We start from the raw sequence: 26,721 nt of genomic DNA, 5'->3' as shown, positions 1-26,721 counted from the left end.
CGGGCGTGGTGGCGCATGCCTGTAATCCCAGCTACTCGGGAGGCTGAGGTAGGAGAATTGCTTGAACCTGGGAGGCGGAGGTTGCGGTGAGCCGAGATCGCGCCATTGCACTCCAGCCTGGGCAACAAGAGCGAAACTCCGTCTCCAAAAAAAAAAAAAAGAAAATGGTGGGATTAAGACCCGACCCCGTCCCGTCCCCGCCCCTTTTCGCTCCTGCTCCGCCCCTTCCCCGCCTTCTACCTGCCCCGCTCGGTGCCGCCGGTCTGCGCGGGCGCGCAAGGGGGACTCGGACGTTCAGGCGGAAGTGGCGTCAGGGGCGCTTTAGGGACTGGGCTTGCAGTGTAAACAGAGACGCTGCAAATTGCTTGTGGAAGGTGTAGGCCGCTGCAGGCCACCATGAACCGGCTGCCGGATGACTACGACCCCTACGCGGTTGAAGAGCCTAGCGACGAGGAGCCGGCTTTGAGCAGGTGGGCCCCCGCCCCACCCTGGCCCCCGAGGATTTGGGTCGAGGCCTGGCTTTGGTCGCCTCCATTCGTTGCGCCTGCCGAGCCTATGCAGACCCTAGCGGCTCGGGAGCCTGTCGTGCCTGTCACTTGTGCGAGGCCAAAGGGCTTTCCTGATGGGGTCGCGCAGCCCCGGGGGAGGCGGGGCCGATGTCGCCTGTAGGAAGGGGGATATTCCGGAATCACGGGGGACCGCGTGTAAATCTTCAAAAGCAATGAGATCGAAACCTGTCTCTACAGCTTAGTAGCAGAGTGACGGAAGTCAAGTCCCTTATCCTCGATTACTCACCTGTAAAATTGAACTATAATAACATAGTTGTATAACCTATATAACATAGTATAACACACTATGTTTGTTGTGAGGCTCACAGGACTTAATGTGAAGTGTCCATCTTGAAGACTAAACTGCCATAAACAGAAATAAGGGAATATTAAACAGCCTTTTTTTTTTTTTTTTTTTGACAAGGACTGTTTTATGCTTGCTCTGAGCTACAGAGGTAAATCATAAGGTCCTTGTCTTCCAGAGGCTTATAGTAAAATAAGGGTAATAAGATAAAGTATATATATCTTGGCAGAGCATTGTAGAGAATATTGACCTGAGATAGGCACAGAAGAATGTTCGTGGGATTTCCAGAAGGGTGGGCTTTATTCTACCAGGGAAACTTGAAGCTATTTTGCCAAGATATTTCCACACAAATTTAGTTATTTCTTAAGCTGTCAGCAGATCCTATTCTTAAACTTTAAAACATTCATTCTGCCTAAAGAAGCTTTCTGTAAAGCCATGCTTTCATTAACAACGTTGGCTGGGTGTGGTGGCCCATGCCTGTAATCCCAGGACTTTGGGAGGCTGAGGCGAGAGAATCTCTTAAACCTGGTGGTAAAGAAACAGCCTGGGCAACATAGTGAGACCTCATTTCTTAAAAAAAAAAAAAAAAAAAAAATCAGAAGAACAATGTTTCCTCATATTGTCATGGGGAGACATTAGATGTATGGGAATCAGACTGCTGTTAAGATTTCTTTTGTCGGGAGTGAGGATAGATACCAGGATTCCCTGTGAAAAAGAATTTCAGTTAATGGGTCCTGTCTATGAAAGGAGGTATATATATATGTATGTCTCAATTATTTATTTGTTTATTTTGAGACAGAGTCTCACTCTGTCAGCCAGGCTGGAGTGCACTGGTGCAATCTCGGCTCACTGTAGCCTCCACCTCCTGGGTTCCAGCAATTCTCCTGCCTCAGCCTCCTGGGTAGCTGGGATTACAGGCATGCGCTACCACACCTGGCTTATTTTTTGTATTTTTAGTAGAGATGGGGTTTCACCACGTTGGCCAGGCTGGTCTCGAACTCCTGACCTTAGGCAATCTGCCTGCGTCGGGCTCCCAAAGTGCTAGGATTACAGGCGTGAGCCACGGAGCCAGGCCTGTTGTATCATTTTTTTAAGGAAGCTTTATAATCCTGTGACAGTTGCCACTAGTAAGGTAACTAAAGATAAATATTATAAAAACAAAACAATGTTATCAGACAGTATTGCCTGTTGTAGGCTCTGAGCCAAATGGTTATTATTTTAAAAAGGGAGATTAGTGTCAGAGAGGTGTCTGTCAGGATTTAATTTTACACTGTTTGTAAGCTAATACATTGTAGCCTGTTACTGTTTCACAGTAGCTGACCGAAGACATGAGACTCCTGGGTCAAAGATAAGACTACACATAGCACAGCAAGCAGCATGAGCATCATGTTTGTGTGGCTTGCTCTTGCTTGTCAACCCTACAGGTATTACGCTAAGGGTCCTAGAAGAATGCTGCACATTCAGTGGGTTGGCATCGTGGCTAAAGAATACTTGAGCTTGGAGAATCCACCTCTTTCATAGCAGAGAGTAAATACATCTGCTCTTTGTCCTGGAAGGAGACATTATCTCATTCCTCAAGGTTGTTCGCTGCAAACACAATCCTGAGAAATGGCTGGAGTGAACAGTGGTCAGAACCTTGCATTCTTGGCATACTTAACTTGCATATCTAGGGTCCATGATGTATTGCCTTTCCCAGCAGTGCTGAAAACTGAGACTTTGGTTGAAATAATCACAAGGATTGAAGAAAATTTGTAGAAAAAATAACTCTCACTTTGTGATGCAGTTTTTAAAAATTAAACATTTTATTTTGAAGTTTTTGTAGATTCACATTCAGTTATAAGAAGTAATACAGGTCTGGTGCAGTGGCTCACACCTGTAATCCCAGCACTTTGGGAGGCCGAGGCAGGAGAATCACTTGAGCTCAAGAGTTCAAGACCAGCCTGAGCAACATGATGAAATCATGTCTTTACCGAAAATACAAAAAATTAGCTGGTATGGTGGTGCATATCTGTGGTCTCAGCTACTCAGGTGGGTGAGGCAGTTGGTTGGCTTGGGCCTGGGAGGCAGAGGTTTCAGTGAGCCAAGATGGCACCATTGCATTCCAGCCTGGGCAACACAGGGAGACCCCCACCTCAAAAAAAAAAAAATAAATAATAATAATAATAATACAGAGAGATCCTGTGTACTCTTTCCCCAGTTTCCTCCAGTGTTAACATACTACAAAACTATAGTGCAGTATCACAACCAGGATATCTACCTATCTATATATCTATGTATGTATTTTTTGAGACGGATTCTGAATCTTGTAATCCCAGCTACTTGGGAGACTGAGGCGGGAGAATCGCTTGAGCCCAGGAGGTGGAGGTTGCAGTGAGCAGAAATCATGCCACTGTACTACAGCCTGGGCGACAAGAGCGAGACTCTGTTTCAAAAGAAAGAAAGAAAGAAAGAAACAAAGAAAAAAACCAGCCTGGGCAACATGGCGAAACCCAATTTCGACAAAAATTAAAACAAAACAAAACAAAACAAAAAAACAGCTGGGAATGGTGGCATGTGCCTGTAGTTCCAGCTACTGGGGAACCCGAGGTGGGAGGATTGCTTGAACCGGGGAGGTGGAGGTTGCAGTGAGCTGAGATCATGCCACTGCACTCCAGCTTGGGTGACAGACTGAGATGCCATCTCAAAAAAAAAAAAAAAAAATTAAAGAAGATTGGAAATATGCAGAACTGGCTTATTAAGTGAGAACAGCTATATGTAATGTAGAAGTACATCAAATGCAACCATGTAATACTTAAAATTGTTGTTGGACAGTGAGATGCTGGGAGTTTTAAATTATTTTAATTTTTAAATATTCATATTCTTTTTGATTTAAATGTATGCTAGCTCTGAGGATGAAGTGGATGTGCTTTTACATGGAACTCCTGACCAAAAACGAAAACTCATCAGAGAATGTCTTACTGGAGAAAGTGAATCATCTAGTGAAGATGAATTTGAAAAGGAGATGGAAGCCGAATTAAATTCTACCATGAAAACAATGGAGGACAAGTTATCCTCTCTGGGAACTGGTAAACTTTTGGTTCAATTTTATATATATTTTTGTAAGCTCTGTAAGGGCAGGAACCTTATTTGTGCTCTTCTATGTCCCCAGCACTTTCAATAGGTGCTCAATAAATATTTATTGAATGAAAGAGTAAATGTATTTGGCAGCTGAGCTGGAGTCTTCTTTTTCTCATTTAAAAAAAAAGTTATTTATTTATTTATTACTTTAGATTCAGTGTCTCATTCTGTCACCCAGGCTGGAGTGCAGTGGCATGATCATAGCTCACTGTAGCCTAAAACTCCTGGGCTCAAATGATCTTCCCACCTCCGTTTCTTGAATAACTGAGATTACAGGCATGTACCACTGTGCCCAGATAATTAAAAAAAAAAATTTGGGCCGGGCGCGGTGGCTCACGCCTGGAATCCCAGCACTTTGGGAGGCTGAGGCGGGTGGATGACGAGGTCAGGAGATTGAGACCATCCTGGCTAACACCGTGAAACCCTGTCTCTACTAAAAATACAAAAAATTAGCCGGGCGTGGTGGCAGGCGCCTGTAGTCCCAGCTACTCGGGAGGCCGAGGCAGGAGAATTGCTTGACCCCGGAAGGCAGAGGTTGCAGTGAGCCTAGATCGCGGCACTGCACTCCAGCCAGGGCAACGGAGCGAGACTCCGTCTCAAAAAAAAAGGCCAGGCGTGGTGGCTCACGCTTGTAATCCCAGCACTTTGGGAGGCCGAGGCAGTGGATCACAAGGTCAGGAGTTCGAGACCAGCCTGGCCAATACAGTGAAACCCCATCTCTACTAAAAATACAAAAATTAGCTGGGCTTGGTGGCACGTGCCTGCAGTCCGAGCTACTCAGGAGGCTGGGCAGGAGAATCGCTTGAACCTGGGAGGCAGAGGTTGCAGTGAGCCGAGATTGTGCCATTGCACTCCAGCCTGGGCGACAGAGCTAGACTTGGTCTCAAAAAAAAAAAAAAAAATTTGTAGAGACAGGGTCTCACTATGTTGCCCAGGCTGGTCTTAAAACTCCTGGCTCAAGTGATCTTCCTGCATTGGCCTCCCAAAGTGCTGGGATTATAGGTGTAAACTATTGTGCCTGGCTTGGAGTTTCTTTGATGACTGTCTTGTGTTCTTGGAAAGGGATTAGTTAATACTGTTTACTTGCATAATTTTATTTTGCAGTTAAAAGAAAAGACACACAAACTTACAAAAGTATTTTTAGGGTTAGATGGCACTAAAATGTGGCAGATTTAATTATGTATCATCACAGATTCCTGTTTCACTTTAGTGAGTGATGAAACATAACTTCATTCTGATACTTGGTCTTTATGTAAAATGTACCTGACCTGAAAACTGGTTTGTGAAAGTAGGACTCTTCTGCCAGGCGCAGTGGCTCATGCCTGTAATCCCAGCGCTTTGGGAGGCCGAGGTGGGTGGATCACGAGGTCAGGAGCTCAAGACCAGCCTGGCCAACGTGGTGAAACCCCGTCTCTACTAAAAACACAAAAAATTAGCCGGGCGCGACGGCAGGTGCCTATAATTCCAGCTACTCGGGAGGGTCAGGCAGGGGAATCACTTGAACCCGGGTGGCAGAGGTTGCAGTGAGCTGAGATCGTGCTATTGCACTCCAGCCTGGGCAACAGAGTGAGACTCAGTCTCAAAAAAAAAAAAAAACCAAAAAAAAAAACCAAAAGGAAGTAGGACTCTTCAGCATTGATTTCTACCCTGATATGCTGTGTATTAGCTGGAAAAATCTGAAAGCATATAAAAATATAATAAAAACTAAAGCAGATGCTAACTAAGAGGAATTAGGGATATGGGCATATGATGACATAAGTATAGGTAATGTCATGGCCCTGGGCACAACTGAGGAGAAGAATGTGTCCTTGACTCATTCCTCCTGCCTTCCTATAGGGATCTTACCCTTTTTCTCCTAATGTTTCTTAGAACAAAATGTTTGTTCTATGTTCTGCACGGTATACTGTATGACTGAAAGGTAGAGATATGTGTGCTGGCAACCTGAAAATATGGCTGTTTTATTTAATGAGATTTGTGGGAAGGGACAGAGAAGAATTTTCTCAAGATTTGGAACATTTTAAGGAGGGCCAGTTCTCTGTAACTGTATAGGGCATAGACATCGAGTAATTCACTGATGTGAAAATATTTCACCATCAAATGAGATTGTGAATGAGTTGATATTGCTTTGAGGTAATGGAAGAACATATGGAGTTTTTCGCCTTGTGAATTATGTATGATTTAGTCTGTAAACTTTACTTCTGGTTTGAATAGGATCTTCCTCAGGAAATGGAAAAGTTGCAACAGCTCCGACGAGGTACTACGATGATATATATTTTGATTCTGATTCTGAGGATGAAGACAGAGCAGGTAAGTAACCTATTTACCAGGTTTAGCAGTTATATTTTATAAAAAAAGATTTACCTAGCAATTATTGGATGTTAGGATTTCCCTCTGAGCTTGGTCTTTTAAGAAATTACAGCTGGGCATGGTGGCTCACACCTGTAATCGCAGCACCTTGGGAGGCTGATGCAGGCAGATCACCTGAGGTCGGGAGTTTAAGACCAGCCTGATAAACTTGGCGAAACCCCATCTGTACTAAAAATACAAAAATAAGCTGGGCATGGTGGTGCACGCCTGTAGTCCCAGCTACTTGGGAGGCTGAGGCAGGAGAATCAATTGAACCCGGGAGGCGGAGGTTGCAGTGAGCCGAGATCTCACCATTGCACTCCAGCCTGAGCGACAGAGTGAGACTGTCTCAAAAAAATAAATAAATAAATAAAGTGGATGCCATTGATGTGAAAACAAAAGCAGGATTGATTAATAAGAAAAACTGGGGGCTGGGCATGGTGGCTCACGCTTGTAATCCCAGCACTTTGGGAGGCAGAGGTGGGCAGATTGCCTGAGGTCAGGAGTTCTAGACCAGTCTGGCCAACATGGTGAAACCCCATCTCTATTAAAAATACAAAAAAATTAGCCGGGCTTGGTGCCATGCACCTGTAATCCCAGCTACTCGGGAGGATGAGACAGGGAAGTTGCTTGAACCAGGGAAGTAGAGGTTGCAGTGAGCTGAGATCGCACCACTGCACTCCAGCCTGGGCGACAGAGTGAGACTCCATCTCAAAAAAAAAAAAAAAAGCTGGGTATGCAGGCATCTGAGGACATGGCACCAACAGTGGTGCTGCTTGGGTGTACCTAGGGAGTGAGAGAGAGTGTGTCCCAACTCAATACCTCCCCTCCTCAGGGCTTTTGCCCCCTCTTCCTTTAGTTTCCCTGTAGCAGCAATATTTGTTTTCATGCCTGCAAATAGTTTCTATGTTTTAATCCTCCTGCAGAATTTTTTTTTTTTTTTTTTTTTGAGATGGAGTTTTGCTCTTGTTGCCCAAGCTGGAGTGCAATGGCGCCATCTTGGTTCACTGCAACCTCCGCCTCCTGGGTTCAAGCAATTTTCCTGCCTCAGCCTCCTGAGTAGCTGGGATTACAGGCGCCTGTTGCCATGCCTGGCTAATTTTTTGTTTTTTTAGGAGAAACGGGGTTTCACCATGTTAGCCAGGCTGGTCTCGAACTCCTGACCTCAGGTGATCCACCCACCTCAGCCTCCCAAAGTGCTGGGATTACTGCTGTGAGCCACCGCACCCGGCCTCCTCCTGCAGAATTTTTCTTAATGCGTTGCTTTTTAATCAGCCTCTATGTTCTTCAAAATTGAATTTTTCTTTCCTTTTTTTTTTTTTTGAGACAGAGTTTTGCTCTGTCGCCCAGGCTGGAGTGCAGTGGTGCGATCTCAGCTCACTGCAAGCTCTGCCTCCCAGGTTCACGCGATCCTCCTGCCTCAGCCTCCCGAGTAACTGGGACTACAGATGCCCGTCACCATGCCCGGCTAAATTTTTGCATTTTTAGTAGAGATGGGGTTTCACTGTGTTAGCCACGATGGTCTCGATCTCCTGACCTCGTGATCCGCCTGCCTCGGCCTTCCAAAGTGCTGGGATTACAGGCATGAACCACCACACCCAGCCTTGTTTATTTATTTTTTAGGCAGAGTCCCACTCTGTCACCCAGGCTGGAGTGCGGTGACACAGTCTTGGCTCACTATAGCCTTTGCCTCCTGGGTTCAAGCGATTCTGCTGCCTCAGCCTCCCTGGTAGTTGGGACTACAAGCACACGCTACCGTACCTGGTTACTTTTAGTATTTTTAGAAGAGACAGGATTTTGCCATGTTGGCCATGCTGGTTTGAAACTCCTGATCTCAGGTTGTCTGCCCACTTTGGCCTCCCAAAGTTCTGGGATTACAGGCATGAGCCACCACTCCCTGCCTGCTAGAATACATTCAAAAAGTCTAGTGTATGTAGATGACCATAGTTTTTTTTTTCCTCTATTTTTTGTTTTTTTCCTCTTCCTGTCTTTTTTTTTTGTAAAGATTGGGTCTTGCTTTGTTACTTAGGCTGGTGTCGAATTCCTGGCTTCAAGCGATCCTCCCAAAGTGCTGGTATTACAGATGTGAGCCACTGTGTCTGACCTCATACTGTTTTTTTTTCAATTCACTTTTGAAATATTTTTGTTCTAATTTTAGTAGCATTTTATATATATATTCATACATCATAAATAATTTCTATTCTTGGCTTGTTTTGAGTGGCTCTTTTGAGTCTCTGAATTCTCATTGTTTGAACTTAGTCCTTGAGATACCAGTTTTGGGTAAATAAACAATTTTTGCCTCCTCTGTCATTTTAATGCCTTATTAGTTGGAGAAGAACTTTATTTTTTAAATTTTTGTTAAATTTTTAACTTTTTTAGAGATAGGTCTCACTCTCACCCAGGCTCCAAGCAGTGCAGTGGTGCAATTATAGCTCACTACATCCTCAGACTCCTAGGCTCAAGCCATCCTCCCAGCTCAGCTTCCCTAGTAGCTAGGACTACAGGTGTGCTAGGACTACAGGTGTGCCTGGCTAATTTTTAATTTTTATTTGTGTAGAGATGGGGTCTCATTATGCTGGCCAGGCTGGTCTTGAACTCCTGGCCTCAAGCGATCCTCTTGTCTCAGCCCCTCAAAGCTCTAGGATTATAGATGTGAGCTACCGCACCCTACCTGGACAAGCACTTGTTTAGATGAACGGTTTTTTTTAACTTTTTGTTTTGAGACAGAGTTTTGCTCTTGTTGCCCAGGCTAGAGTGCAATGGCGTGATCTCGGCTCACCACACCCTCTACCTCCTGGGTTCAAGTGATTCTCCTGCCTTAGCCTCCCAGGTAGCTGGGATTATAGGTGCCTGCCACCATGACTGGCTAATTTTGTGTTTTATTTTATTTTTTTTCTTTTTCTTTGAAACGGAGTCTCACTCTCGTCACCCAGGCTGGAGTGCAGTGGCATGATTTCGGCTCACTGCAACCTCTGCCTCCTGGGTTCAAGCAGTTTTTCTGCCTCGGGCCCCCAAGTAGCTGGGATTACAGGTGGCTGCTACAATGCCCAGCCAATTTTTATATTTTTAGTAGAGAGGCGGTTTCACCATGTTGGCCAGGCTGGTCTCGAACTCCTGACCTCAGGTGATCTGCCCGCCTCAGTCTCCCAAAGTGCTGGGATTACAGGCGTGAGCCACCGCACCTGGCCCTAATTTTGTATTTTTAGTAGAGACAGGGTTTCGCCATGTTGTCCAGGCTGGTCTCGATCTCCTGACGTCAGGTGATCCACCCACCTTGGCCTCCCAAACTGCTAGGATTACAGGTGTGAGCCACTGCGCCCGTCCCTTTTTTAACTTTTTAGGGAAAATAAAAATAAATTTGTAGCTTGGGAAATGAGACTCTTCATTTAAAGAAGTGTGAACTTGACACATGATTCTTAGCCATATCCTAACATTTTCCAAATTAGTACAGGTGACCAAGAAAAAAAAGAAGAGACAACACAAGATTCCAACAAATGACGAATTACTGTATGATCCTGAAAAAGATAACAGAGATCAGGCCTGGGTTGATGCACAGAGAAGGGGGTAAGAACTTAAAGTTAATATTTAGAATCTTTAGAAAAAAAGATTGAAAGATAATTTTTACTACATTCACATTTTGAATATATGTGTATATGTTTACACAAACACATACACACACACAAACAAAAAAATTAGAGGAAAAAAACTGCTCAATAGTTTATTTTGAAAATAACCAGCAAATTTTAGTGAGACCTTTTTTTTAAATTTTTTAAATTTTTATTATTATTTTTGAGATGGAGTCTTGCACTGTTGCCTGGGCTGGAGTGCAGTGGTGCGAGCTTGGCTCACTGCAACCTCCGCCTCCTGCGTTCAAGAGATTCTCCTGCTTCAGCTTCCTGAGTAGTTGGCATTACAGGCGCCTGCCACCACACCCAGCTAATTTTTTGTATTTTTAGTAGAGACCGGGTTTCACCATGTTGGCCAGGCTGGTCTCAAACCCCTGACCTCGTGATTCACCCGTCTCGGCCTCCCAAAGTGCTGGGATTACAGGCGTGAGCCACTGCATCCGGCCCGACAATTTTTTTTTTTTTTTAAACGTTGAATTTAGGCTGCGTTAGTCAATCTCTCCCTCAAGAAAAACTGACTTTTTTTTTCAGATGCTGTTTTAAATTACTTTGAGATTAAGAGTTTATGTGGATGGGCCGGGGTGGTGGCTTATACCTGTAATCCCAGCCACTTTGGGAGGCCGAGGCAGGTGGATCACCTGAGGTTGGGAGTTTGATACCAGCCGGGCGAACATAGTGAAACCCTGTCTCTACTAATACAAAAATTAGTGGGGCCATGGTGGCGCACACCCGTAATTCCAGCTACTCAGGAGGCTGAGGCGGGAGAATCGCTCGAACCTGGGAGGTGGAGGTTGCAGTGAGCCAAGATCACGCCACTCCACTCCAGCCTGGACGACAGAATGAGACCCTGTCTGAAAAAAAAAAAAAAGCTTTTGTGGATGAAGAGTGGATTTAGCAAATTGTTCTTTTTAACTTCTTACAAATTTGATTTTTAAAAATTGAGATGAGGCTGGGCGTGATGGCTCACACCCGTAATCCCAGCACTTTGGGAGGCCAAGGTGGGCGGATCACTTGAAGTCAGGAGTTCAAGACCAGCCTGGCCAACATGGCGAAACCCCGTCTCTACTAAAAATACACAAATTACCTGGGCATGGTGGTGTGTGCCTGTAATCACAGCTACTCTGGAGGCACAAGAATCGCTTGATCCCAGGAGGTGGAGGTTGCAGTGAGCTGATATTGTACCACTGTACTCCAGCCTGGTCGACTGAGTGAGACTGTCTCAAAAAAAAAAAAAATTGAGATGAGGCTACTCTAGGTACACTGCTTATGGGGTTGCCCTGCTCTGCAAGGAACAGTTAAAAATTTTTTTTGAGATAAAATTCATATAACAAAAGTACCCACTTTAAAAGTGAACAATTTAGTGGCATTTAATACCATTCACAATGTTGTACAGCCACCACTTTTATGTAGTTTCAACCATTTTCATCATCCCAAAAGGAAACGCTGTATTGTTAGGTAGTTTCCCTACCCTTCCCCTCAGCCCCTTGGCAGCCACTGATCTGTGCACTGTCTCTGTGGATTTGCTTATTTAGATATTTCTTATGAATGGGATATTATACAGTATGTGACCTTTTGTATCTGACTTCTTTCACTGGGCATAGTGCTTTTGAAGTTCATCTACATTTTAGCATATGTCAGTACTTCTCTACTTTTTATGACTGAATAGTATCCCATTGTATGTATATACCACAATTTGTTTATCCTTTCATCCACTGAGGGATGGATGTTTGTGATGTTTCCACACCCTTCGCCCCCACCTTTTTTTAAGAGATGCCTGGGCTGGAGTGCAGTGGGGCAGTTATAGCTCACTGTATCCTCAAAACTTCTGGGCTCAAGCAGTCCTCCTGCTTCAGCTTCCTAAGTAGCTGTGACTGTAGGCACACACCGCCTCCCGGGTTCAAGCACTCTTCCCACCTCAGCCTTCTGAGTAGCTGGGACTATAGGCACACACCGCCTGGCTAATTAAAAAAATTTTTTTAGTAGAGAGGTCTAGCTGTGTTGCCCAAGGTGATCTTGAACTCCTGGCCCAGGTGATCCTCCTGTCTTCACCTCCTGTGCTGGCATTACAGGTGTGAGCCATTGTGCCAGGCCTTTTTTTTTTTTTTGAGACGGAGTTTTGCTCTTGTTGCCCAGGCTGGAGTGCAAATGTGATCTTGGCTCACCGCAACCTCCTCCTCCCAGGTTCAAGCGATTCTTCTGTCTCAGCCTCCCGAGTAGCTGGGACTACAGGCATGTGCCACTGCGCCTGGCTAATTTTGTATTTTTAGTAGAGATGGGGTTTCTCCATGTTGGTCAGGCTGGTGTCGAACTCCTGACCTCAGATGATCCACCCGCCTCGGCCTCCCAAAGTGTTGGGATTACAGGCATGAGCCACCGCACCCGGTCATTTTTTTTAAAATTTAAAGACAGGGTCTTGTTCTGTTGCCCAGACTGTAGTGCAGTGATGCTATCACACCTCAATGCAGCCCTGAACTCCTGGGCTCAAATAATCCCGCTGCCTCAGCCTCCTGAGTGCAAGCTTGTTTTTTTTGTTTCTAATTTAATTTTTAATAGACACGAGGTCTTACTGTGTTGCCCAGGCTGATCTTAAACTCCTGGGCTCAAGCAATCCCCTCCTACCTTGGCCTCCTTAAGTGCTGGGATTAAAGGTGTGAGCCACCATGCCCAGTTTATGCTTGTTTATTTTTATTTTCATTTTTTTTTTAAATTTTCTTATAGAGACAGGGTTTCACCATGTTGCCCAGGCTGGTCTCAAACTCCTAGGCTCAAGTGATCTGCCCACCTTGGCCTGGGATTACAGGTGTAATTCCAGCCTGGCTCTATGCTTGTTTTTGTTTTTGTTTTTTTGGGACAGAGTCTCGCTCTGTTGCCCAGGCTGGAGTGCAGTGTCGCAATTTCGGCTCACTGCGACCTCCACCTCCTGGGTTCAAGCAGTTCTCTGCCTCAGCCTCCCAAGTAGCTGGGATTATAGGTACCCGCCACCATGCCCAGCTAATTTTTGTATTTTTAGTAGAGACGGGGTTTCACCATGTTAGCCAGGCTGGTCTTGAACTCCTGACCTTGTGATCCACCCACCTCAGCCTCCCAAAGTGCTGGGATTACATGCGTGAGCCACCGTGGCCAGCCTGTGTGCTTGTTTTTTAATGTAGCTTTACTGTTTTTAAAAAATTCATGAACTTTTATTTTTGGTACACTTGTCACAATTAATGAACTAATATTGATACATTATTATTTATTATTTATTATTTATTTTTTTGGAGACGGAGTCTCGCTCTGTCGCCCAGGCTGGAGTGCAGTGGCATGATCTCGGCTTACTGCAAGCTCTGCCTCCTGGGTTCAACCGATTTTCCTGCCTCAACCTCCTGAGTAGCTGGGACTACAGGCGTGTGCCACCACGCCCAGCTAATTTTTGTATTTTTTTAGTAGAGATGGGGTTTCACCATGTTGGCCGGGATGGTCTTGATCTCTTGACCTCGTGATCCACCCGCCTTGGCCTCCCAAAGTGCTGGGATTATAGGCGTGAGCCACTGCGCCTGGCCTTGATACATTATTATTAATCAAAGTCCATAATTTTAAAACATTTCCTTAGTTTTTATGTACTGTTCTTTTTCTGTTTGAGGATCCCACGTAGGATAGTACATTACTTTTAGTTATCATGTCTCCCTAGGCTCTTCTTGACTCTGTCAGTTTCTTAGGCTTTCCTTGTTTTCAGTGCCCTTAATTTGAGGAACACTAATCAGGTATATGTAGGAGGCCCCTGTGTTGGAATTTGTCTGTTGTTTTTTCTCATAATTAGGATGGGATTATGGATTTTTATGAGTAAGAACATAGAAGTAGAGAGCCATTTTCATCACATTATATCAAGAGTACATACTACCAACCTGAGTTTTGTGTGTTGATGTTGACCTTGATCACCTTGCTGACCAGTGTTAACTTTCTCTGCTGTAAAGTTAGTCTTTTACCCCGCCTTACCATACTGTACTCTTTAGAAGGAAGTCACTGTGTCCAACCCAGACTTAAGGACTAGGGAGTTATATTCTACCACTGTGAGGGAAGAGCATCTTTATAGATTGTTTAGAATTCTGTGTGGGGATTTGTCTGTTCTCCCCCATTTATTTATTTATTCAGTACATTTATATTAGCATGGACTCGTGGGTATTTATTTTATACTTTGGGTTGTAATCCAATCCTACTTTATTTTGTTGCTCAGTTTGTTTCTGCTTTGGCAGTTGGTGACTCGTTCAGTTGGCTCCGGTTTCCCTTTGTCATAACCACCTCACTGTTTTGTTTTTGTTTTCTTGATTACTTCCTTCTTTTCTGGCACTAAAAGATGCTCCAGGTTCATCTTGTATTCCTCATTCCTAGAATTAGCCATTTCTCTGAAGAGTACTGGTTCTTTTTATTGGAAAATGACATTAGAAACCAAGATCTGGTTTTAATATGTTTTTCTCCCCACTTTCTTCTTCTGTTCTAGTTACCATGGTTTGGGACCACAGAGGTCACGTCAGCAACAGCCTGTTCCAAATAGTGATGCTGTCTTGAATTGTCCTGCCTGCATGACCACACTTTGCCTTGATTGCCAAAGGTAATGGATGAAGGACACACACACACACACACACACACACACACATATTTTGTTTAAATCAGAAACAGACTTTTTTTTTTTTGAAGTCAGAGTCTCGCTCTGTTGCCCAGGCTGGAGTGCAGTGGCACAATCTCGCCTCACTGCAACCTCTGCCCCGTGGGTTCAAGTGAGTCTCCTGCCTCAGCCTCCCAGGTAGCTGGGATTACAAGCGGCCACCACCATGCCTGGCTAGTTTTTGTGTGTATATAGATCTAGATCTAGATCTAGATATATATAGTTTTGTTTTGTTTTTTTGAGATGAAGTCTCACTCTGTCGCCCAGGCTGGAGAGTAGTGATGCAATCTTGGCTCACTGCCACCTCTGCTGCCCGGGTTCAAGCGATTATTCTGCCTCAGCCTCCCAAGTAGCTGGGATTACAGGTGCCTGCCACCACACCTGGCTAATTTTTATAGTTTTAGTACAGACAGGGTTTCACCGTCTTGGCCAGGCTGATCTTGAACTCCTGACCTTGTGATCCACCTGCCTTGGCCTCCCAAAGTGCTGGGATTACAGGTGTGAGCTACCACTCCCAGCCTTATTTTTGTGTTTTTAGTAGAGACAGGGTCACACCATGTTGGCCAGGTGGGTCTCGAACTCCTGACCTCAAGTAATCTGCCCACCTCGGCCTCCCAAAGTGCTGGGATTACATGCGTGAGCCACTGTGCCCAGCCCAGAAACAGACTTTTGAGGTACTCAGGAATTCTGATAAGGTTCTGTACTTAGATTCTTGGTGCTGTGTGACTAATTTTTATACGATTAATTTTGATTATATATGGTTATATTAAATGTAGCTTTTATACTTTTAAAGCTGGGCACAGTGACTCATGCCTGTAATCCCAGTGCTATGGGAGGCTAAGACGATGATTTGAGCCTAGGAGTTTGAGACCAGCCTAGGCAACATAGTGATACCTCATCTCTACAAAAAATAAAAAAATAAAAAATTAGCTGAGTATAGTGATGTATGCATGTAGACCCAGCTACTCGATAGGCTTAGGTGAGAGGATGGCTTGAGCTCAGGAATTCAAGACTGCAGTGGGCTGTGACCACCATTGCACTCCAGCCTGGGCAACAAAACAAAGGTGAGATCCCCATCTCTCTCTCAAAAAAAAAAAAAAAAGGTATCTTTTCTAGTGCAAAATAGCAGCATAGAAGCAAACTGGCTTTCCTTCCCCCTGCAGAATACCAAAACCAAATATACAGCACTGAAGCTATCACCACCAGTATCCCAGATCTCAATATAAGGAGGAGATAGTTTCTAGGGCCACAGAGAAGTGAAAAAAACTTAAAGCAGACAGTAAGAGAATTGTTCTTCCATATCTGCTTATCCTTCTCCACAATCTGCCTGGCACCAAGTGAGCAGAAAAATTCCCCTGAGCTCATGATTTTTACATTAGAAAAAGTAAGATTGAAGTGTACAACCAGCTTCTTTACCTTTTTGAGTTCTCTGGTAAGAGATCTGTCGCTGCTTCAACCCATAGGAAGCACTGAGAGTGCCTGAAGGAAAAAATATCCCTGAGGATAGCCACAGACAAAGAAGGACAGCTAGAGACAAAGCCAGGTCCCAAGTGTGAACCCCTATCCAGCATTCCCATCCTACTGGGATATCCCTATCCTCTTTGGGACCCACCCCCCGCTTCATTTGGAACAGGCGGCACGCTCAGTGTTTACTAGAACTGAGGCTTAAAGTGCCATCTAGTGCCAAAAAGGAAGCAATGACGTAGTGGGAAGAAAGGAAAAAGAAAGAATATCAACATGCAAATTGCAAATTACAAAGAATCTCTAGGTAAACATATCTAATAACCAAAAAAAGCAAAGCAGAGACATACAAAGACATACATACAAAGACAATACAAAGACATACATTTACATCCACAAGACACAGTAGCAAATGGAACCACGACTTCTTCAAATGGACAAAACAAGGAATCAGTGACTGAACCCTTATCACATATCACAATACTGTGATATGTGAACTCTGACCAAGAATTGAAAATAGCAGTTTTAAGAAAACTGAGTGATCTCCAAGACAGCCCAGGCAATTCAGAAATTTATCAGAGAAATTTAACAAAGAGATCGAAATAATTAAAAAAAAATTATGGGCACAATGGCTCATACCTGTAATCCCAGTACTTTGGGAGGCCAAGCTGGGAGGATGGCTTGAGGCCAGGAGTTTGAGAACAGTCTGGGCAACGTAGTAAGACTCTGCATCTACAGAAAACGAAAAAAACTTAGTTGGTGTCTTGGCATATGCTTATAGACCCAGCTACTTTGGAGGCTGAGGTGGGAAGATTACTTGAGCCCCAGAAGTCGAGGCTGCAGTGAGCCATGATTGTGCCACTGTACTCCAGAATGGGTGGCAGAGTCAGACTCTGTGTCTAAAAGAAGAACAAAATAAAATACAACAGAAATCTGGGAACTCGGCCGGGCATAGTGGCTCACTGTAATCCCAGCACTTTGGGAGACAGAGGCAGGCTGATCACGAGGTCAGGAGATCGAGACCATCCTGGCTAACACGGTGAAACCCCGTCTCTACTAAAAATACAAAAAATTAGCTGGGCGTGGTGGCACGCGCCTATAGTCCCAGCTACTTGGGAGGCTGAGGCGCGAGAATCGCTCAAACCCAGGAGGTGGAGGTTGCAGTAAGCCGAGATCATACTACTGCATTCCAGCCTGCGCGATGGAGCGAGATTCCATCTCAAAAAAAAAAAAAAAGAAATCTGGGAACTCTGAGAAATAAATTTGCTGAACTAAAAAATTCATCAGAGGCTCTCAACAGCAGAAAGGATCAGCAAAAGAAAGAATCAGTGAGCTTAAAGATAGACTGTTTGAAAATGCACAATCAGAGGAGAAAGAAAAGGTATGAAGGTCTCCTACAAGATATAAAATATTATCTCAAAAGATTAAATCTAAGAATTGGTACTCAGGAGGGAGTAGAGCAAAAGCAAGGAGTAGAAAGCTTATTCAAAAAAATAATAGCAGTAGCTGGGGATGGTGGCTGACACTTGTAATCCCAGCACTCTGGGAGGCCGAGGTGGGTGGATCACCTAAGGTCAGCAGTTCGAGACCAGCCTGGCCAACATGGTAAAACCCTGTCTCTACTAAAAATGTAAACAAATTAGCTGGGCGTGGTGGTGCATGCCTGTAATCCAAGCTACTCGGGAGGCTGAGGCAGGAGAATTGCTTGAACCCAGGAGGCGGAGGTTGCAGTGAGCTGAGATCACACCATTGCACTACAGCCTGGGCAACAAGAGCAAAACTTGGTCTCAAAAATAATAATTACAATAATAATAGCAGAAAATGTTCCAAAACTTGAGAAGGAGATATTTATGGCCAGAGAACACCAAACACATTTGACTCAAATAAAACTACCCCCAGGCATATAACAATAAAACAATAAAACTGTCCAAAGGTTATGGACAAAGAGAGGATCTTGAAAGGAGCGAGAGAAATGAAGCAAATAACATATAAAGTAGCTACAGTTCATCAGGCAACAGACTTCTCCGTGGAAACCATACAGATCAGGAGGGAGTGGAATGAAAGAAAAAAAAAAATGCCAGGCTGGGTGTGGTGGCTCATCCTGTAATCCCAGCACTTTGGGAGGCCGAAGCGGGTGGGTCACTTGAGGCCAGGAGTTTGAGACAAGCCTGGCCAACATGGTGAAACCCCTCTGTACTAAAAATATTAAAAAATTAGCTGAGCGTGGTGGCATTTGCCTATAATCCCAGCTATTTGGGAGGCTGAGGCACGAGAATTGTTTGAACCTGGGAGGCACAGGTTGCAGTGAGCCTTGAGATTGCACCACTGCATTCCAGCCTGGGGGACAGAGTGAGACTCTGTCTCAGAAATAAAGGGCCAGGTGTGATGGCTCATGCCTGTAATCCTAGCACTTTGGGAGGTGGGGGTGGGTGGATCACCTGAGGTCAGGAGTTCAAGACCAGCCTGGCCAACATGGTGAAACTCTGTCTCTACTAAAAATATAAAAATTAGCTGGGCGTGGTGGCGTGTGCCTGTAATTCCAGCTACTGGGGAGGCTGAGGCAGGAGAATTGCTTGAACCAAGGAGGTGGAGGTCGCAGTGAGCCAAGATCACGCCACTTCACTCCAGCCTGAGTGACAGAGTGAGACTCTGTCTCAAAAAAAGAAGAAAAAAATAGAGAAAAGAAAGAACTGGGCCAGGCATGGTGGCTCATGCCTGTAATCCTAGCACTTTGGGAGGCTGAGGCAGGTGGATCACCTGCGGTCAGGAGTTCGAGACCAGTCTTGCCAACATAGTGAAACCCCATCTGTACCAAAAATATAAAAAATTAGCCAGGAGTCGTGGCGGACACCTGTAATCCAAGCTTACTCAGCAGCCTGAGGCAGGAGAATCACTTGAACCAGGGAGGTGGAGGTTGCAGTGAGCCAAGATTGCGCCACTGCACTTCAGCCTGGGCAACAAGGGCAAAACTCTGTTTCAAAAAAAAAAAAAAGAAAAGAAAGAACTTTGTTATATCTGTAAGTTTTTTTTGTGATTTCATGATAACCATAATGCAAAAACCTATAATAGATTCACCAAAATCAAAAAGCAATGGATTAAAACATACTACCAGAGAAAATTACTTAATCACAAAGGAAGACAGTAAGGAAGGGAAGAGTTACAAAACAACCAGAAAAAAAGCAGCAAAATGCCGGTAGTTGTATTAGTCTGCTCTTGCACTGCTTGTAGGGAAATACCCGAGACTGGATAATTTATAAAGAAAGAAGTTTAGTTGGCTCACAGTTCCACAGGCTGTATAGGAAGCATGGCTGGGGAGGTCTCAGGAAACTTTTTTTTTTTTGTTTTGAGAAAGAGTCTTGCTTGTCACCCAGGCTGGAGTGCAGTGGCACGATCTTGGCTCACTGCAACCTCCGCTGCCCAGGTTCACGCAATTCTCCTGTCTCAGTCTCCCAAGTAGCTGGGACTACAGGCACACACCACCACTCCTGGCTATTTTTGTATTTTTAGTAGAGGTGGGGTTTCACCATATTGGTCAGACTGGTCTTGAACTCCTGACCTCAGGTGATCCACCCGCCTTGACCTCCCAAAGTGCTGGGATTATAGGCTTGAGCCAGTGCACCTGGCCAGGAAACTTTTAATGATGGCAGAAGGCAAAGGGGAAGCAGGCACATCTTACATGGCCAGAGCAAGAGGAAGAGTGAGAGGGGAGGTGCCACATACTTTTAAACAATCAAATCTTGTGAGTACTCACTATCACAAGAGCAGCACGAGGGGGAAATCTGCCCCCAAGATCTAGTCACCTCCCACCAGGCCCCACCTCCAACGTTGGAGATTACAATTTGACATGAGATTGGGGCAGGGACACAGACCCAAGCCATATGAGTAGCAAATCCTTACTTATCAGTAGTAACACAATGTAAATGGACTCACTTCTCCAATTAAAAGGCAGACAGTGGCTGAATGGATCAACAAACAAGACTCAACTATATGCTGCCTAGAAGAAACTTGCTTCACTTGTAAGGACACATGGACCAAACATGAATGGGAAAAGATATTTCATGCAACTAGAAACCAGTATAGGAATAGCTGTCCTTAAAACAGACTACAATCAAGGACTGTAAAAAGGAAACAAAGAAGTTTACTATGTAAAGGGGTCAATTCAGCAAGAGGAATTTATATAACAGTATAAATATCTATGCAGCCAACATTGGAACTCCCAGGTATATAAACATTAATAGATCCAAAGGGGCTGGGCGCAGTGGCTCATGCCTGTAATCCCAACACTTCGGGAGGCCGAGGTTGGTGGATCGTGAGGTCAGGAGATTGAGACCAGCCTAGCCAACATGGTGAAACCCCATCTCCACAAAAATACCAAAATTAGCCGGGCATGATGGCGGGTGCCTGTAATCCAGCTACTCAGGAGGCTGAGGTGGGAGAATCACTTGAAGCTGGAAGGCAAAGGTTGTAGTGAGCCAAGATCGTGCTATTATACTGCAGCCTGGGTGACAGAGTGAGACTCCATCTAAAAAAAAAAAAAAAAAAAAAAAAAATTCTAAAGGGAGAGATACAATACAGTATTAGTATTGCAATACAATAATAGTAGGGGACTGCAACACTCCACTCTCAGTAATGGACAAATCATCCAGGTAGAAAACCATAAAGAAGCATCAGAGTTAAACTACACAGTAGACCAAAGAAGCCTAACTGACATTTATAGAACATTTCACCCAAATAATCTAATGATACACCTCAAAGAACTAGAAAAGCAAGGACAGACCAAATCCAACATTAATAGAAGGAAAGAGGCTGGGCATGATGGCTCACACCTGTAATCCCAGCACTTTGGGAGGCTAAAGCAGGCGGATCATGAGGTCAGGAGTTTGAGACCAGCCTGACCAACCTGGTGAAACCCTGTCTCTACTAAAAATACAAAAATGAGCCAAGTGTGGTGGCGCACACCTTTAATCCCAGCTACTCAGGAGGCTGAGGCAGGAGAATCGCTTGAACCTGGGAGGCAGAGGTTGCAGTGAGCCGAGATCACGCGATTGCACTCCAGCCTGGGAGACACAGCTAGACTCCATCTCAAAAAAAAATTAATTAATTAAATAAATAAAAGGAAAGAAATAATAAAGATCAAGGCAGGAATGAATGAAATTGAGACCCCAAAAAACCCAAACAAACAAGCCAGAAGATTAATGAAATTAAAAGTTGATAATTTTAAAAGATATAATTGACAAACCTCTTAGAAAAAAAGAGAGAAGGCCCAAATAAATTAGAAATAGAAAAGAAGGCATAACAACTGAGACCACAGAAATACAAGGAATCAGGCTAGGCATGGTGGCTCATGCCTGTAATCCCAGCACTTTGGGAGGCCGAGGTGGACAGATTACCTGAGGTCAGGAGTTCAAGACGAAACTGACCAACATAGTGAAACTCTGTCTCTACTAAAAAATACAAAATTAGCCAGGTGTGGTGGTGCATTCCTGTAATCCCAGCTACTTGGGAGGCTGAGGCAGGAGAATCACTTGAACCCGGGGGGCAGAAGTTGTGGTGAGCTGAGATCACGCACTTGCACTCCAGCTTGGACAAGAGCGAAACTCCATCTCAAAAAAAAAAAAAAAGAAAAGAAATACGATCGGCTGGGCACAGTAGCTCACACCTGTAATCCCAGCACTTTGGGAGGTCGAGGCGGGCGGATCACAAGGTCAGAAGATCGAGACCATCCTGGCTAACACGATGAAACCCCGTCTCTACTAAAAATACAAAAAAATTAGCCGGGCATGGTGGTGGGTGCCTGTAGTCCCAGCTACTCGGGAGGCTGAGGCAGGAGAATGGCGTGAACCCAGGAGACGGAGCTTGCAGTGAGCCGAGATCGCGCCACTGCACTCCAGCCTGGGCGACAGAGCAAGACTCCGTCTCAAAAAAAAAAAAAAAAAAAACAAATCATTAGACACCATTACAAATGATTATATGCCAACAAATTAGAGAACCTGGAAGTGAGTAAATTCCTGACCACGTACAGCCTACCGAGATTGAGCTATGAAGAAATAGAAAAACAACAAACCAATAATGAGTAATGAGATTAAAGCCATAGTAAAAAGCCCCTTATAAAAAAAAAAAAAACAAACCCAGTACCTGATGGCTCAAAGAACTAATACCAATTTTACTCAAACTTCAAAAAAAAAAAAAAAAATTGAGCAAAACATTGGAATACACATTTCTCAAAAGAAGACAGAGAAATGGCCAACAAGTATATGAAAAAACGTGCAACATCACTAATAGTGGATGGAAATGGAAATCATGGAAATGGAGATCAAAATCACAATAAGATATCTCACCCTGTTTAGAATGGCTTTTATCAAAAAGACAGAGAATATGGGATGCTGGTGAGGATGCGGAGAAAAGGGAACCCTTGAACACTGTTGGTGGGAATGTAAATTAGTATAGCCACTATGGAAAACTGTATGGAAGTTCCTCAAAAAACTAAAAATAGAACTACCATATGATCCAGCAATTCTGCTACTGGGTATATATCCAAAAGAAAGGAAATCAATATATCAAAGCAATATCTGTGCTCTCATGTTTATTGTAGCACTATTTATAAGAGCCAAAATATCTACCTAAGTGCCCATTGATCAGCAGGATGAATTATAGTTTAAAATAATCTATTGTAAAAAAAAGTTACTATATATTTCAAAATAGCTAGAAGAGAGTAATTCAAATGTTTCTGGCATAAAGAAAAGATAAATATTGACTGGGCATGGTGGCTCATGCCTGTAATCCCAGAACTTTGGGAGGTTGAGGCGGGCGGATCACCTGAGGTCGGGAATTAAAGACCAGCCTGGCCAACATGATGAAACCCTGTCTCTACTAAAAATACAAAAATTAGCTGGGTGTAGTAGCACGCGCCTGTAATTCTGGGTACTTGGGAGGCTGAGGCAGGAGAATCGCTTGAACCTGAGAGGCGGGGGTTGCAGTGAGCTGAGATCACACCATTGTACTCCAGCCTGGGTAAGAGTGAGACTTTGTCTTAAGAAATAATAATAAATAAATATTTAAGGTGATGGATCTCTCAATTACACTGATTTGATCTTTACAAATTATATGAATATGTTAAATTATCACATGTACCCCCTGAAAATATGTGCATCTATGATATATCGATAAACATTTTTATTTAAAAAGTAGCTTTTTTAATAAAGCACTTGCTAGTGCTAATAAGGATTGGGTAAAACTGCATATGTGTTGTACAATGATATAACACCTTAAAAGAAAAACTATATTTCTACTCACAGCACTTCTGACACCAAATGTGTGGGGCTTTCCCCCCCATATCAAGCAATCTTCAATTTTCTGTGGACACTGAGTGTCCTACAATATGATTCTGACACTACCTGGAGTTAGTGCAGAACCCACAGGTTGAGATCAGTCTTAACAAGACTGCCCCCACCACTTCAGATGCCATTGCAAGCAGGCGGTCCCCAGGTTACCCATGCCTCTTATCTGATTTACCTGTAAATTAGGGGTTCCTTTTTTTTTCTGAGACAGGGTCTCACTCTGTCGTCCAGGCTGGAGTACAGTGGCACCATCTCCGCTCACTGCAACCTCCGCCTCCCCGTGCCTCAGCTTCTCGAGTAGCTGGGACTACAGGCATGTGCCACCACACCCGGTTAATTTTTGTATTTTTAGTAGAGATGGGGTTTCACCATGTTGGCCAGGCTGGTTTCAAACTCCTAGCGTCAAGCTATCTGTCCACCTTGGCCTCCCAAAGTGCTGGGATTATAGGCATGATTTTTTCTTGTATTAGTAGCCTTAGAAGTGGCTGGCTTAGTACATGTTCTGCATCAAGTTAACTGAAAATAAATAATGATACGGGTGGTCGATTTGTTTTAGGAACTAATGAGTAACCAGTTGTAGTTTATTCTTATTAGCTGGCTTGAGGTTTATGATGATTTGCAACAATTATTTACTGTACATATGAGCCTTAAGCGTTTTGCATGTAAGTTAACACAGACTATGTTTATGAGATGAGGTCTTTGTACTTAAGCTGCCTCTCTTCCACTTAAACCATAACACAGGGTGCCTGTATTCAAAAGTTTCTTCATGATCTAATTGGCCTTGGTGAAAATTATGTTCCATATTAATGCAAGGTTCCAATACAATGGAGTAATTTTTTTTAATGAAAATTTTATTTAAAGTTTGGGGAAATGATTTAAGACTTCTTAGAGTGTTTTTTTTTTTTTTTTTTGAGATGGAGTCTCACTCTGTTGCCCAAGCTGGAGTACAGTGGCGCAATCTCGTCTCCCTGCAATCTCCGCCTCCCGGGTTCAAACAATTCTCCTGCCTCAGCCTCCTGAGTAGCTGGGATTACAGGCATGTGCCACCATGCCTGGCTAATCTTTGTATTTTTAGTAGCGACGAGGTTTCACCGTGTTGGTCAGGCTGGTCTTGAATTCTTGACCTCGTGATCTACCCGCTTTGGCCTCCCAAAGTGCTGGGATTACAGGCATGAGCCACCACACCCCTCCTTCCTTGGTGAGTGTTCTTTAAGAAAACAATTTAGGCTGGGCCTGGTGGCTCACACCTGTAATCCCAGCACTTTGGGAGGCTGAGGTGGGAGGATCACTAGAGGCCAGGAGTTCGAGACCAGCTTGGGCAACATAGGGAGACCCCCCCATCTCTACAAAAAGAAAAAAATTAGCCACGCATGGTGGTGTATGCTTGTAGTCTTAGCTAATTGAGAAGCTGAAGTGGGAGGATCACTTGAACCCATGAGGTAGAGGCTGCAGTAAGTCATGATTGTGCCACTGCACTCTAGCACTCTTGCTCTGGGCAAGAGAGTGAGACCTTGTCTCAAAAAAAAAAAAAGGAAAAATTTAGAAAAAATGATTTGTTCTGATGCACAAGAGATACAGAGAAAGGGAAAAATACAAACATGTGATAAGGGATTCTTAGAGATCTGAGACAGATACAGTCATGCAAGCACATACACAGGGAACTGGAACTATTTATGTTTGAAGATATTTTTGAAAGGTTAGATTATTTTTCCCTGAGAAGTGCCCACGTGCACATTCTTACTTCCTGGTGGTTATGGTGGTAGTGAAGGTGAAGATTAATATTTTTAGCCAGATAGATATTTTTGTTGCATGAAGTCTAAGGGGGAAAAAAAACCCAACTTACTAAGTGGGAAAATAAGTAGGAAAATATTACATGTATGAGGTGAACAAAGTGGGGGGATGGTTTCTGGATGAAAGTGTTCTACCTTGGATCATCAGCATTAGTTAGATTCTCATAAGGAGAACACAGCCTAGATCCCTTGCACGTGCAGTTCACGATAGGGTTCACGCTTATAAGAATCTAACGCTGCCGCTGATCTGACAGGAGGCAGAGCTCAGTTGGTAATGCTTGCTTGCCCGCTGCTCACCTCCTGCTGTGCTGCCCAGTTCCTAACAGGCCACAGGCTGGTACCGGTCTGTGGCCTGGGCTTTGGGGACCCCTACATTAGACTGATTAAATATATAATAGCTAAGAGTAGACATTATAAAGTCAGAAGCTCCTCAAGCTTTTAAACCTGTAGCTTTTACTAAAATGTTGACCACAATGGCACCATCTACAATGAGAAGAGGGCGGAGTCTCAGGCCACAATGTGAAAAGACAGTAGTCAAAGATTATTGCACATTACCTGGCAAGTTTCCAACAACTTTTGTCTAAGTTTGAAGAGCAAATAATTTTTTTTCCCCTGAGATAAAAGTTACTTTCAAAAAGCGGAAGGAAAGAGGATACATTTCTTCTTTGTACTGTTATATACTAAAATGTTTCTTCTGCCTGGTGCAGTGGCTTGTGCCTGTAATCCCAGCTACCAGGGAGGCTGAGGCAGGAGGATCACTGAGGCTAAGAGTTCAAGGCTGCAGTGAGCTGTGTTCACAAGTTTTAATTATTCTTAAAACAACTGCTTAAAATTTCTTTAAACTTGCTGTTTTGTTCCTATGTCTTGTCTTTGGTTAGTATTTCAGTAAGTTTTTGGTATTCTTAAATTTTATCTAAATGGATAAACTATTAACATAGAACATAAACCCCAATTCTCCATTTCATTTTTCTCCTAGGCATGAATCATACAAAACTCAATATAGAGCAATGTTTGTGATGAATTGTTCTATTAACAAAGAGGAGGTTCTAAGATATAAAGCCTCAGAGAACAGGAAGAAAAGGCGGGTCCGTAAGAAGATGAGGTCTAACCAGGAAGATGCTGCCGAGAAGGCAGAGACAGATGTGGAAGAAATCTATCACCCAGTCATGTGTACAGAATGTTCCACTGAAGTGGCAGTCTACGACAAGGATGAAGTCTTTCATTTCTTCAATGTTTTAGCAAGCCATTCCTAAACAGCCCAACTGGCATTTAATTACCCAATACTGTATATAAGGCAAATATGGACAGTTACTTTCCTCCTGCCTGTTCATATCCTTCAGTGACATTGAGGAAGCAGTGTTTCTCTTTTTAAAGGAGAATAGTTGTCAACCTTCATTCATCTCTTACATTTCTCACCCTCTCCTTTTTTTTTTCTTTGATTTTCCCCTTTATTGATGGGACTGATATTCATTCTGTTTTTGAAGAACATTTGGAAACTGTGGGGCTTTTTATTAAAGCTCTTGAGAATTAAAATGTTCTGGAATTATAAGCAA

General features: G+C 43.8%; 1 protein-coding gene across 2 annotated transcripts; it reads left to right on the top strand.

Annotated features, from left to right (window-relative positions):
* The first annotated feature begins 236 nt into the window (after positions 1-236).
* Positions 237-26,721, top strand: EAPP (E2F associated phosphoprotein). 2 transcript variants are annotated; one of them, XM_054449082.2, is made up of 6 exons: positions 237-470; positions 3,736-3,917; positions 6,181-6,276; positions 9,762-9,879; positions 14,416-14,526; positions 26,145-26,721. In XM_054449082.2, exons 1-6 carry the CDS (start codon positions 397-399, stop codon positions 26,419-26,421), a joined length of 858 nt encoding a protein of 285 aa, XP_054305057.1. In that variant the 5' UTR covers positions 237-396; the 3' UTR covers positions 26,422-26,721. The 2 variants fall into 2 exon arrangements, with proteins under 2 accessions (XP_054305057.1, XP_054305059.1); XM_054449084.2 differs by lacking the exon at positions 9,762-9,879 and having other exon boundaries at positions 249-470; positions 26,145-26,183.

The sequence above is a fragment of the Pongo pygmaeus genome, chromosome 15, assembly GCF_028885625.2.
Source record: "Pongo pygmaeus isolate AG05252 chromosome 15, NHGRI_mPonPyg2-v2.0_pri, whole genome shotgun sequence".
Taxonomy (NCBI): Eukaryota; Metazoa; Chordata; class Mammalia; order Primates; family Hominidae; genus Pongo; species Pongo pygmaeus.
The sequence above is the reverse complement of the archived record's forward strand: the minus strand, read 5'-3'. Positions and strand labels throughout refer to the sequence as shown.

Bases quoted from the DNA above. Each gene is read 5' to 3' on its own strand.
- EAPP (XM_054449082.2), top strand. From the start codon at position 397: ATGAACCGGCTGCCGGATGACTACGACCCCTACGCGGTTGAAGAGCCT. The intron at 471-3,735 runs GTGGGCCCCCGC...AATGTATGCTAG, and splicing joins GAGGAGCCGGCTTTGAGCAG to CTCTGAGGATGAAGTGGATG. The intron at 6,277-9,761 runs GTAAGTAACCTA...TTTCCAAATTAG, and splicing joins TGAGGATGAAGACAGAGCAG to TACAGGTGACCAAGAAAAAA.